Raw genomic sequence first — 14,141 nt, forward strand, 5'->3', positions numbered from 1 at the left:
AATATTAAAGATCATTCAGCTTGAAGTTATCGGGTATAATTTATACCCTAATTGTGAATATTTCTTTTGATGTATGTATTGCATATAAATATATGGACATGTAAATAGGTCTTGAGCAGCTTGTACAAAATTTGTATGAAGTTTGTAATAAAGTTTAGTTTGTATTTCTTTTGATGTAAATTCTGTAAGAATGTTTTAAATTTTTTTGTCTCTAATGAAATATGAGTACAACTATTTTATTTAATTTAAATGAAATGTATTGCTAGTATTCTGAGGATTATTGGATTTTGAACTTGAGAAATTGATTGAAATGATTGTGGAATTGTTGAAATTGATTAAGTTTGATTGTGAAATTGAAGTAGTGGTTGAGAAAAATTTTTAGAAGTGTTTTTTTACAGGTATTTGAAGAACTGTTTTCTCAAAATACAGACAGAACTCTGTCAAAATTTTTATAAATTTTGCGGAAAAATAAAATGGGCCAAAAGTTTTAACTGGTTTTTAACTTCAATTAAATTTTTTAAATACTTATTAGAAATGCTCACCACTTATCAAAAATAAGAAAATTATTTTAAAATCTCTTATAGGGTACTTAATGAGTTATTGGTAAGTGAAGTTCGATAGTTCATTAGGTATTCTACGGGATCATATTATACCTTATAGAGGGGTAAGGTGTGACAAATATTATATGATTAATAAATAATTAAAATGTATATCATATGATATACTTATACTATTATATTATATAATATATTTAACCTAAATTATATATACACTTTATAGTAAAAGATTATATAATTTAAGTATAGTTAAAAAATATATTATATGATATATTATGCATTAAAAATTTAATTTAAAACTTAAATGTTAATTCAATAATGACTTTTTAAAGAAATAATTATATAAAATTATTTTAAGAACTAAGAACTGAACTGGAACTGTACCAAACTGAATCGGAACTAAAGAACCAAGAACTATACTGAACTAAAACCGAAATAATAAAAAATTAAATCGAAACCCTATCAAAATTATGATTCGGTTTCGGTTGCTAACCAAATCCTGAACTAAACACTCCTACGTAAAATAATTAAAGAATATATTTTTATTTAATTCTGTTTAATTTAGAGTCGAATTTATCTTGAGCCTCCATTAATTTTTTTTTACTTCTTTTTCTATTAATATTATTAATTTTTATTTTATTTTTATCATTTTATGGTTAACCATGTATTTAAGAGTAGTGAAAATAAAATAAAAATAAATTATTTTTTATGAAAAAATAAATAAATTAATAAAATATATGTATTTAAGAGTAACCAAAATAAAATTAAAATAAATTATTCACTAATTTTTCTATTAAAATAAATTGTAGTTTTTTTTTTTTTCACGAAAGAAGAACTAATAAATTAGATGTGTTTAAGAGTATCAAAATTAAATTAAAATAAATAATCCATTAATCCGTCGAACCTGACCGGTTCCAGAGCCAACACAGCCCGTCGCCAGCGCACCTCGAGGTAAATAAAGAAGGCCAAGGCCGTGAGCATTGTTGAACGAGGATAATAATAAAAGAAAAATCTGGTCTTTAATCAAAACGCCGGTGGCCACATAAAACGATGTGGATCGGTGCCATACGATACGTATGACCTTTGACGCATCCATATTGAACCTTCCAGAGCAAGGTTGAAGGTTGTGAAGGAATGGAAGTGTCTTGAAACAGTACAGAGACTGAGATTCCCACTCTAGTTTCGCCATGATTGCGTGCTATTGCTCTCTGGTTCAACTCTCTTCTCCTATTCACGAGCGATGTTTACCGAGGAGTCCAAACCCTGGCAAACCGAGTTTCGCCCTTACTTTCACTACGCACACTACGAATTCGTCCAGATTTATCACCAGAGTTCTCCAACAAGGAGTTGAAGTTGTATCCCCTGAGAATGTGTCCTTGCCAAGTCCAGTAATCGATACGAAAGAGGATAAAGAGGTCAATGGCCTCGTTCCTGGAGGCACCGTATCAGAAGATAAGACCTTAGTTTCTTCAACCAGAGTTAAGAAGAAGAGACCAGACGAAGATAGTTTCGAGAATAGATTCAAGCTTCGAAATGGAAGGGAGGTCAGTTAGAGCATTACTTTCAAGTTGTTTTTAGTTTCTAATGAGTTGAAAATTTAATTAGCCAGAATAGAAAATTGAGTTCGGGAGGCCTAGAAATACTATTATTTTAGTAATGAGGATATAAATTGTAGAATTGGTTATGTTTGTGAGAAGAGAAATGGAAAGATGGGTTTTGGGTGGATGAATCAATTTAGCATGTACAATTATTTGTTGAGTGGCAACAAGTGACTAGGGAATTTCAATGAAAGTGGTCTCACTAGACAAAAAAATGTTATCCAGTTCTTAATTTTCGGAGCAAAGTAACGTATAATGTGTGACGTGCAAAGCATTGCTCATTTAGGTATTTGAAGAAAAAGCCTACCTCGTGGGTGTTGAGCAGAAAGGTGTTAAAGTGAATTCTTTTGGTATTGAGGAATCGCTTAAGGAATTGGCTCAGCTTGCTGATACCGCTGGCCTGATGGTTGTTGGCTCAACTTATCAAAAGTGAGTATAATTTGTTTTCAATTTTTAATTTTTGGCATATGGCATAGTACTGTGAGAACAATTAACCCTATACTTTTTATTGCTACATGGTTATCAAGGTTGTTATAGCTATTTTAGAAGATTTTCTTTGCAGCTGGGTAGGGATCTTCAATTTCTTACTTCTTGTGCAGACTGAGTACTCCAAACCCAAGGACATATATTGGATCTGGGAAAGTTGCAGAAATTAAGAGTGCAATACATGCAATGGATATTGAGACTGTCATATTTGATGATGAGCTTTCTCCAGGGTAAGACTGGTCACTGGTCCAACTTGCATGATCTCATTTGCACAAATGCTTCCTGTTAGGTCGTTAATAATCATTTTTTGTTATTACTGTTTTCTTCTTCTGATCGTATTTTTCCATGTAAATAAGATCATTGTTCTTGTTGTCCTGTTTATCAGGAAAAGTTGTTATTCTCCATTCTCCGGGTTGTCAATATTGTCTCATTAGATTGGGAGCCATATGAAACATTCATGATTCATTTTCAAGTTTGATTTTGTATTGAAAATGTACTTCATGTGAAATCTTTTTGAGCTCTTATGTTTTTAATATTCTTCATTCAAATATCAAAATTTTAGGCAACTGCGCAACTTGGAAAAGACTTTTGGTGGAGATGTTAGAGTATGCGATCGCACTGCCCTTATCCTGGATATCTTTGACCAGCGAGCAGCAACACATGAAGCATCTTTGCAGGCAATATTACAGTTCTGTTTCTTTTTTTTTTCTTTTTTTAAATAAAATGAAATTGTCACCTAACAAGTACACGAGCGAGTTTTTTGAGGTCTTGGACACTTGTTATCATGCTCATAATGAGTGAAAAGGAAATTGCATGTGCATTCACACGGACAATTATGTGGTCTTTCTAGGTTGCATTGGCACAAATGGAATACCAGTTACCTCGATTAACTAAAATGTGGACTCATCTTGAGCGCCAAGCAGGAGGAAAGGTCAAGGGTATGGGTGAGAAACAAATTGAAGTGGACAAGCGTATCCTACGCACTCAAGTATGTAGTGTTCTTCTGATTGTAAATAGATAAATTACTGTCTCAATGTTTAAAAATCCCTTTTGTTCACAAGAAAGAGATTGGCCATGCTTTCTCATTCAGAGTAAAGCTCAAATAGCTCCTCTGTTTTGTGGACCTTTTGGTAACTTATGTTTGATTTTTACACATTGTTTTTCATGTGTATAAAAAGGATATGGCTTGACTTTCTGACTCATTTGTCTTGCTAGATTGGTGTTCTTAAAAAAGAGCTAGAATCTGTTAGAAAACATAGAAAGCAGTACAGGAACAGACGTGTTTCTGTACCTGTCCCTGTAGTATCTTTGGTAAGTAAACACAAGAATGTTAATTATTTGTTTTTCTTTTTCTAAATTTTTGTAAAAGAAAAGTACAAGGATGCACTTTATAGCATTCACTGGATATCTTACATAATGCATCTGGCAATTTAGGTTGGCTATACAAATGCTGGAAAGAGCACACTTTTAAATCAGTTGACTGGAGCTGATGTTCTTGCTGAAGATCGTTTATTTGCGACCCTTGATCCGACCACAAGAAGGGTTCAGGTCAGTATTATGTGAACTGAGGGAAATAGAGGGTTTGCTGTATGGATCCTTTTTCGCCATTCAGCTTACTAATGATATCTATGCAAGTTAGCTTACTAAAATTGGTGATGACTTGAGATACTTGTGTCATTTGGTTTCTGTTCAGATGAAGAATGGGAATGAGTTTCTTCTCACAGATACTGTTGGTTTCATCCAGAAGTTGCCAACTGCACTGGTGAGACCCTTCGCTGCTTAGAGATGAACCTGCTATGATAAGCTCTCTTGTCATGTGTCATACACAGTTTAATGTTCTTAAGCATTATTTGCTTAATTGCCTAGTAAGAAGTTTGAATGAATTTTAAACCATATACTCTAGTACCCAACCCCAGGGTGAAGCTCAACATGTGCTGTCGATTGTGTCTGATGAATGCTTCTTAATAGGTTGCTGCCTTCAGAGCAACATTGGAGGAGATATCAGAATCATCGCTTTTGGTTCATGTGGTAGACATCAGGTATGAAATTTTTATTTTCCAAACAGTGAATTAGAGTTATCTTAGATGATTAATACTGTTTTCTTATTCTGTGCTATTGTGAAGTTCAGTCATCCACTAGCAGAGCAACAGATAGATGCAGTGGACAGAGTTCTGTCAGAACTGGATGTGTCATCAATTCCAAAGTTGATGGTTTGGAATAAGGTGCATTTACATATTTTCCTGGTGATTCAGTTCTGAAACTTCTGAATGAACTATTGAATTATACATCCCTTTTCTGTGATTATGATTTGTGTGGTATTAATTTTTCTCCATTGATTCTTTTCAATTTTGTACCTTGAATTTGTAAAAGCTAGTTTTCTTTAATTGGGTGCTGACTTTGTTTTTCTTTTCTACCCTTTTTGTTGTTTCATTTTGCTTCTTGAACATTTCATGTAGGATATATGAATCAATAGATAAAAGTTGATCCTCCTCCAGTTTCTGAATACAGAATGTTTCAACTAATTTACTGCAACTATGATTTAAACGGACACTCTATGCACTTGCTATGTTGCTTTGATAATAAACTTGAAAGTGATGAAGTGATTGTTTCTGGCCATGTGATAAATCCGTTTTCATGAATAATATGCTCCTGCTTGTTGTTAGTCTGTTGTGATGGTGGTTATTTTATTGGATGTCTAGTTGGCTTGAATTCAAGTTTTATCGCAAAGTAGCTTTTTGATAATGCTGACAATTACCTAAAACAGACCTAAAGCATTGTGTCTAGCTTGCAAATTGCAATGTTCACTTTGAATTGATACTAGTATGACCGTATGAGTGCTACTTCATATGGCAGGTTGATAGGGTTGGTGATCCTGCAAAAATAAAATTGGAAGCAGAGAAAAGGCAAGATATTGTTTGCATATCTGCTTTAAATGGTGATGGCCTGCAAGATTTCTGCATTGCAGTTCAGGAAATATTGAAGGTATTATGTTTGGTTAACTCTTTTTTTTTTTTTTTTGGGTCTTTTTGAAAATATATTCTGTTTGTTTTGTTATCTTCACTTTTTTTGAACTGTTTTTTAATCTTCACCTGAGACATTGGGCTTGAAACCTTAAGTGAGAAACTTCTTTATTGCAGGATTCTATGGTATGGGTGGAAGCTTTGATCCCATTTGAGAAAGGCGATCTTCTCAGTACCATTCACCAGGTTGGAATGGTAGATAGAACTGTGAGTATTGTTCATTTCTTGATTAGTTTTATTTTCTTCTATTCTTGTGATAACTGATATTTTATCATACATTTCTCACCCCCACTTTTCGCTTAATGAATAGGAATATGTGGAGAATGGGACATTGGTCAAGGCATATGTCCCTCTTCGTTTTGCAAGACTGCTCACTCCTATGAGACAGCTTTGTAAAGCTTAACTTCTAACCATATGTGTGGACCATTCTTCATCTTGTATGTATGCATTTACGTATCATCTAGCTGGCAAAAATCCTTTTTTTTTTCCCTATATATATATATATATATATATATATATATATATATATATATATATATATATATATATATATATATATATATATAAGAGAGAGAGAGGAGAGAATCAATGATTGTTTGAGACGGCTCTCACTGCATTATCCGAAAGCAGAAGGCTTTTGTACATAGGCACATAGCATAGGTCCTCCAAGATGTAACAAAATTTGAATACTTGCCATACTTTGATATGATATAATTGTTTTCTCTCTTCCATGTGTGTGTGTGTGTGTATTTAGCAATTGTGTCAAAGATAAAGATATCCATCCTGATTGTATTGATGAGTGTATGTTTTTATGCTCAGTAATCAGACCTTTGTGTGTTATTGTGGATTGTACCTGTTAGACAGTTGAGCCCAGAGTTGCTTCACATCACGTATGAGTATCAGAAATATGGTGTTGGGTTGAGCCAGGGAGCTTGTGCATTATAGAGTCGGTTTAAATCAAGATCTGTCAGGGACTCGCAGGACGAAAAGAGAAGAGGCAAGTAGGTGAAGATAAAGAGGGAAACTTCTTTACTTGGATGGTTCTGAAACTCGATAGTCAGAGAGATTGAAGCCATGGCAACAATTTATTGAAAGGCTGGCAAAAAAAAATTTTCTGGCTATATGTTTGTACGAGTTGGCGAACTTGTCAGGCTACGACATGCTATATTATCTGAACATTAGGTATAAATGTTAAAAAAAATGATTTAGTGGTTAATACGAGTTAAGTTCATAACTAAATCGAAGCCACGCTGAGATGAAGATGCGAGGAAATGATTTTGGAGCAGTTGATACCAGAAACACTTTTGCAACCTAATTCATTGAAGCAGGCACAGTTGCACATGCATGTCCGTAGCATTTCTATGCCAGAAGAGGTATAAAGACGTAGTGGAGATGGTCGTACCAATCCACATATTAGGGTCTTTAGAAGGATTTGGAGGGAGAGTAGTTAGCTTCATCGATATAAATATCTGTTGAATAACCAATCAGTCCATGGACAAGAGTTGCTCCTGGAGTTCTATTATCAATGGCTCTCCCGAAGGTTGCTTTCGGTTTCATTGTAATGAGTGTTCTATCATTCACTAGCTCCCTAGCTTACCCTGGTTTCTTTCGTTGGGGTGGTACTGGCCCTGCAGGCGGTGGCTCTTTTGGTCTGTTTCCTGAATTTTATCAGTTTTCATGCCCTCAAGCCAATGAAGTTGTCATGTCTGTCCTGAAGAAGGCGATTGCAAAGGAGCCTAGGATGGCTGCCTCATTGCTAAGGCTTCATTTTCATGATTGCTTTGTGCAGGTTTCACATCTGCCCTACGAGGCTAAGATTATCTCTTTTTAACTTTGGAAAAGTTTCATAGTTTTGGCTATTTAATTTCTTGCTCTATCATATCAAGCAGCCGAATTATTCATCTTAATTACAGGGCTGTGATGCGTCAGTGTTGTTGGACGATAGTGCAACAATAGTGAGTGAAAAGAATTCTGCACCAAACAGGAACTCCATTAGAGGATTTGAAGTGATTGATGAAATCAAGACCAAGTTAGAAGAAGCATGCCCTCAGATTGTCTCATGTGCTGATATACTTGCCTTGGCCGCTCGTGGCTCCACTGTACTAGTAAGCAAATAAAAAGCTCAAGCTCTAAAGTGCATTTAACTTCAGGATGCAGTTCTGAAATCACTGGAATGACTCATCTATTTCTAATGCATTTCCCACTTCATGCTACAGACTGGCGGACCTTATTGGGAGCTTCCACTTGGAAGAAGAGACTCCAGGGCTGCAGTCTCAGTGGCGCTAACACCAACATTCCACCACCCAACTCCACCGTCCAAAACCTGATAACATTTTTCAAGCGTCAGGGCCTTAATAAGGTTGATCTTGTTGCACTCTCAGGTAAGAAAAATAGTGTGGGTATAGTAGTCATTTTTTACCCCACAAATTGTCCTTCTAAACATTTCAACCTTGATGTTTCAGGAGGCCATACAATTGGGGTGGCAAGATGTGTGACCTTCAAGCAGAGGCTGTACAATCAAAATGGGCAAAACCAACCTGATGAGACTCTAGAGAAAACCTACTACTTAGGGTTGAAGTCAGTTTGCCCAAGATCAGGTGGTGACAATAACATCTCCCCCTTGGACTTTTCCTCTCCTGTAAAATTTGACAACAGCTACTTCAAGCTTATTCTGAGTGGTAAAGTGCTTCTCACTTCCGACGTAGTGCTTTTCACAGGGAACATTGGGGACGCTATGGAATTGGTTAGAAGCTATGCTGAGGATGAGGGCCTCTTCTTTCATCAATTTGCCAAGTCAATGGTCAAGATGGGAAACATCAATCCTCTGACTGGTTTTCATGGTGAAATTAGGAAGAATTGTCGCCGTGTTAACTAAGGGCCTGTATTATGCATTTAAATAAATGATAACCAATTATTCAGTGTCCTCATCAGAATCCGAAAGAATTTCCCTTTAATTCAATTTCAAACATTTGAAATTTCAAAAACCTCACTAACAAAAAAAAATTATATGAAAAAATATAAATATACAAAAAAAAGCATTTGAAAATGGAGTTCAAGAAAAAGAAACAAAAAATTATAGCCACAGGACTAAAATTATAAAAGCCCTGTTCAACAAGAGTTTTGAAAATTAGTATATTTTATCATATTCAAAATATTAAATATCTTATTTATTCGGTAATATAATATTTATAAGAGTAATTTATAAAAAAAATACTTATTTTAATAAGGTGAATAAGATAATATTGTATTTTTAATTTTAATAATAAATTATTTAATTATTAATAATTAATATCTAATAATAATAATTAATAAAACAGCGGTTGAGAAGAGTTTCCAGAGGATGATGGGAAAAAAAATAGTAGCATGAATGGGAAGCCCAATGTGTGTCATCAAGCCCAAAATGTGCATAGCAATTAGGCCCAATCAATTGCCTTTATAGCTGCAGAGCGAGCAGTGATTCGTTCACCTGTGCTAAATTGCCAATGGTAGTGAATTTCTGACAATGATTCTCAATTAATTGATCCGCTTTGTAGACATTATATTGTGGCAGACCTCCGAGGTCAAGGAGCTTTTAAACTTTTAACTTTATTATTCACTCTCAACCAATGTTCCTTAATCACAAATGGCTTTTTCGAACTCACCGATTACTTTTTCCTGGAACAAACCGATCTCACACTCAAGTTAGATTATTTTTCGATCTCTTGGTCTTTATCAGATGAGTTCGAGTCAACATTGGGTCTCCAGACTATCTAATCTTACCCACTGATATTCTCTGATCTCTCTCTGTATAAATATTACAGAACCGCATTCGACTAACGTTGTGATCGGGCTTCTCGCTTAAATGCCCCAGATATTCCTTAAAATGAAGTTAAGATTTCTATCCGGCCTAATAATGGTTCTGATCTTAAAAGTTCAAAACCAATGTCAAATCTCTGCAATTCTAATATTTTAAAGTTTCATCCGGTATTTAGTCATGACTTAGTCCGATCTCATGTTCACGTATAATGTTTTTCTGATCTCTTATCTTCTGATTAATAGTCGCTTTCAAGTTTAATGATCAACTATGTACTCAGACAATTTGGACGCTTTCCGATCTCATCAATAAATTGAATAAAAAATAAAAGGAGCTTCAATTCATTTCAAAGTAAAAATTTATAAATCATTCAGCAGGAGGATCTTCCCCAGCCTGTTCCCTTCGTACATCATCATTTCTCTTATTCTCTCTTTCTCTCTCTGGCTCCTCATCGCTCTCCTCTTCGGCCTCTGGGATGAGCTGATTCATCTAGGAGAAGTCATCCTCAGGATAACGCTTCTTCAGCTCGGTTAGGAGGTCATATGGGTGTTCACATATGCCCCAGCCTCTTTTGTTGTGCTTTCCTCCTCCTTGGCCTGGAGCTCCTCCTCCTTCGCCCAAAGTTCTTCGGAGAAACGAGCAAGATTGATAGATATATCAGCTCGGGAGACTTCAAGCTCTTGCTCCATTTTGGCTATCTTCTCTTCGTACTGCTTCCTTTGATCTTCCAGTTTGGCGATATAATCATTGGCAGAGGAGAGCTGGGCCTTTGCAGCCGAGGCATCCTGAACTGCCTTAAGGATCTCCCTCCTTAAGGCGTGGGCTTTTTCTCTGATCACATGCTGATTTGTAATAGCCTCCAAGCCCAAACTCATTGTTTGAGTTAAAATATCGTCGATGCTCTCCTCCGCCAGTCTGTTCCGAACTTCCTAGAAGTAGATGGAGGCGCCCATGACCTTGGCTAGGCCAGGATTCCCTCGGGGTAAAACGGTTCCTTTCCAGTGATTGAATGAGAAGTTGAGCTCCCCGGGAAAGCCGCCTAACAGTGGGACCAGAAGACTCCCCTTGCACATTGGAAGAGATCGGAGGAGACGGAGGAGGCGAACATTCAATCTGCCGAGGTGGAGAAACGGCGACTCTACTTCAGAGACCGACTGCTCTTGAGGTCGAGGAGGGGAGCTCAATATTTCTACCAATTCTCGCTGAGGAGTCTGAGCAGCAGTAATAGTGGCCTCCTTCATCGCCCGTACCTTTCGAGAGACCTCCCTCTTTCGTTTGTGGCTCTCTTTAGAAGCGTCGCCCTCTGCCACACCTGCACAGAGAAGAAGTCAGTGAGTTCGCTAAGATTTAGAGGCTAGAGATATGGATTGTACCAAGACCGAGGTCAGAGAGCTGAAGCTCGTAGTCTTCGTCGGTGATCAGCCGCATCATCCACTACTTCAGTTCGGCTATAACCGCATCTAAGCACGAGATTTTGTGGGTGGATGCCTGAGTCTTTAACTCTTTCACCATAGTGTCCTCGTCCTTATTTAAGCTGATCTTCTTGGGAATTAAAGCGACTAGGTATTGCCAACTCCATGGGATATCCTCGAAGCCATTCAGAATCTTGCTCCTCAGTATAAAGAACCGGTTCTTCCAATTCTTCAATGAAGAAGGGAGATCAGTAAAATGCGCGTAGTTCTGCTTCGCCTGAAAGAACCAGAATTCGTCGTCCTTCCTTCGGGCAAGCCTATGCAGCTCGGCAAAGACTTTAGCCATTGGCTCCAGTCTCTTGGCTCGGCAGAGGCCCCTGAAGGCTACTAAAGTCGGCCAGGAGTTCGGATGCACTTGAGCCACCGAGACATAGTGGAACTTTAAGACGGCCTTGTAAAATTTGTCCAAAGGAAAACGGAGCCCGGCATTCAGCTGTTCTTCGTATACTATGATGAGATCGCCTTAATCAAAGAAGTGATCAGCCCGATGGTCGCCATGGCATTTGATCAGTTCAAAGGAGTCGATTCGCAGATTGTACTCTTGACTTATGGATTGGAGATCGATTTCTCTCAGTACGGACGGCAGCTCGTCAACTGGTAGGTTTTCCCTTCTCGAAGAGGTTCCTTGCTTCGGTCTCATAGCCGAAACAGTAACCAGAACAATAGCCGTGGTGGGGCGTCCGCTTGGCCGAGTCGTGTCGCCTTCTTCCGAGGTCCACAAAATATGGACGGAAGGTGGGCTCACAGCTCTCTGACCCTTGGTACCACTCATTTTCAGAAAACAAAAAGGAAATTAATCGAGAAAATATCAAAATCCTTATCAGAATGTAATCGGTGCCTGAGAACTATAAAAAGCGAGAAGAAGTGCTGAAATTGCTAGGGGAGCTCTGAAATGACATAAGGAAGCAAATGAGTCACATCTCCCTTATTTATATTTTGAGTATTAAACGCTCACGAAGTCCCAAGCGATGCATCAGTTAGCGGAACTGGGTCGCTTCCTTGACACGTCGTGGGAAGGTTCAAGAAACATAATAAAAATTGGATAAATGAGATCGGTTAACCAAGGTCATCAAATTGAATAAATTTCCAAAACTATGGATCACCGAATGGCGATTCATCCAGGGATTAGATCAGTTACACTTATCAGAGATCAGAAAGATAACTGATGCGATAACAAAACAAAAACATTTAAATAAAAATTTCATTTCATTTCCAAAAGATCAGATTACATCATTTGAACGATCTCAAAAGATCGGATTACACTATTTAAGACTACTCCGAGGTCCAGAATGCTGGCCTATGTCAAAGTCTAGTCTTGTGGCTGAATCAAAAGATGTGTTTGATCAGAAAGCCAGCCACATATATTGGATAGATGTGCAGCTCAGATAGGGTGACTATGACTCTCATGATATTAAGCGGAGTCATCACCGATGTCATCGACCAGAACCGAGCTGTAGTCGGGATGGCCGATATGGTTGGGAGCCAAATGAACTTCGAGAGGCGGTCACCAATATTAAGATTGAAATTAGTAGTCCTCTTGTCTGAGATCGGTCTACCGATTGTACCGATAGATCGACTCGAGATCGGCACGGCCGTCGCTTTCGATCTTGATCAGTAAATTAGTCCGGTTCCCTTACTGTCATTGGATGATGTGCTCATAGCTCTCTGATCGCCGGGGTCATAAATTTTCAGTTGGGGGGCGAAAGAAACAGTCGGAAAAAGATCAAAATGGCCATCATAATTAGAACTATCACCGGAAAAGCTAAAATTGGGGAAGTGGTGCATTGGAAATAAATTGAAAAAAAAAAAAAGGAGAAGTGAAATGTGAGGGTGGTTTCCTATCGCTGCATATATATAGGGCCTTGGCATTTATTGTATACAGAAATCGAATCGGAAGCATCGGTAACTGGAAAATTTATTGCTTTGACCAATGCAAGTTAGATAGAGAGGAAAAATCTGGAATGAAAGAGATCGAGAAATAAGAGGGAACCCGATGTAAGGGATAGAGATCGGAAAAGGGGATGGTCATGATGGGAAGATCGGAAGAAACGGGAGGCGACCTATAGAGATTGGAGAATGTAGGAGTAACTTCTAATTGACTCTCCTTATCAACAGATCCAAGTTTGTTAATGCGTTGCAGGCATGATCAGATCCTCACCACACATCTCATATGCAGAAACGCCTACCTATCCGCCAGATGCCAAAACAGTTAAAGCAATCCTGTACATCTCGATATCCACCGTTGATCATAATTGTAAGGATGGATCCAGAGCCCTCGGATCAAAAAGCGGACGACAGGTTTGGCATTTTTTATTCCCAGCCTTTGGATCCATTTTGTAAGGCAAGACTCTGAGCCATTGGATTAAGAGAAGAAAGGACGGATATTCTGAACGAAATCCCGACCCTCCATTTTGATTCTCTTTAATTCTCAGACATCCGATTATGTCCTTTTGAATCTAAACCCTCCGTCTCCCCTTGGTGAGATCCTGACCCTTCATTTTGGGCACCCGTTCCCTATAAATACCTGCATGCAATACTGTAGAAGGGACGAGAAAAATGAGAAGGTGGTGATTATAGTGAAAAGACTCTGAAATTTGATTCAGTCTTGCTACTTGCCATTCTGAGCTTTTGTGGTGTGGAGATACTTTAGAAACCAGTTTTCTTAAGTATTTTCATCAAAAGGAGCTCTAAGTCCTAAAACTTCCATTTTTAGTTTCTGTGCTACCATCTTCACATCACCTCCTTTCCACCGTTCTAGTATCTGGCATTACTTTTTGAGTTCAACCTCGTTCCGACCTATTCCCATTACTTCAGGTAAGTTCAAGTCTTTCGGCCGTCAGCTTTCGCCTCTATAAGATTAGCGGACTCCGAAGTCAGCTCATCTGTCTCCTCAACTTGCCATAGGTAAGCGTCTAAATTGTTATTCTGTTGAATATCCTTGTTTTGTCTTCCCCAGTTCTCTTTTGAAATTGCTTTTATATCCGATCGCACTAAATCTCAAAATAGTTTATCTAAGCCAATAGTTATTCCCTGTGTCTTCTTTTATTTCATTCACAAATTCCATTTATCGTCACTCAGTTTTCATTTCCTTCAAGAGTAGATATTCAAATCATTGGCAACTTGTAAATGCTCAAAAGAATATAGGCAGGGGTATTTCGACATAAGAGTTTTCGATCTAAAAATAAAATAAAATAAAAATGACAAAGGAAGATAGG

At 37.6% G+C, this 14,141-nt stretch overlaps 2 protein-coding genes across 2 annotated transcripts; both read left to right on the forward strand.

Annotated features, from left to right (window-relative positions):
• The first annotated feature begins 1,486 nt into the window (after positions 1-1,486).
• Positions 1,487-6,390, forward strand: LOC110632564 (uncharacterized). The gene is made up of 13 exons (XM_021780834.2): positions 1,487-2,101; positions 2,442-2,584; positions 2,755-2,871; positions 3,204-3,318; positions 3,492-3,629; positions 3,857-3,952; positions 4,076-4,189; positions 4,335-4,403; positions 4,610-4,680; positions 4,770-4,863; positions 5,495-5,623; positions 5,779-5,868; positions 5,972-6,390. The coding sequence occupies exons 1-13, from the start codon at positions 1,745-1,747 to the stop codon at positions 6,062-6,064; spliced, it is 1,626 nt and encodes a 541-aa protein (XP_021636526.2). The 5' UTR covers positions 1,487-1,744; the 3' UTR covers positions 6,065-6,390.
• Positions 6,391-6,528: 138 nt separating this feature from the next.
• On the forward strand, positions 6,529-8,584 carry LOC110632574 (peroxidase 9). Its single transcript, XM_021780846.2, is given in 5 exon segments — positions 6,529-7,450; positions 7,575-7,766; positions 7,878-7,926; positions 7,929-8,042; positions 8,124-8,584. Coding segments are annotated over 5 exon segments (1,032 nt in total). The 5' UTR covers positions 6,529-7,186; the 3' UTR covers positions 8,537-8,584.
• The last annotated feature ends 5,557 nt before the right edge of the window (positions 8,585-14,141 follow it).

This window comes from Hevea brasiliensis, chromosome 2, assembly GCF_030052815.1.
Source record: "Hevea brasiliensis isolate MT/VB/25A 57/8 chromosome 2, ASM3005281v1, whole genome shotgun sequence".
NCBI lineage: Eukaryota > Viridiplantae > Streptophyta > Magnoliopsida > Malpighiales > Euphorbiaceae > Hevea > Hevea brasiliensis.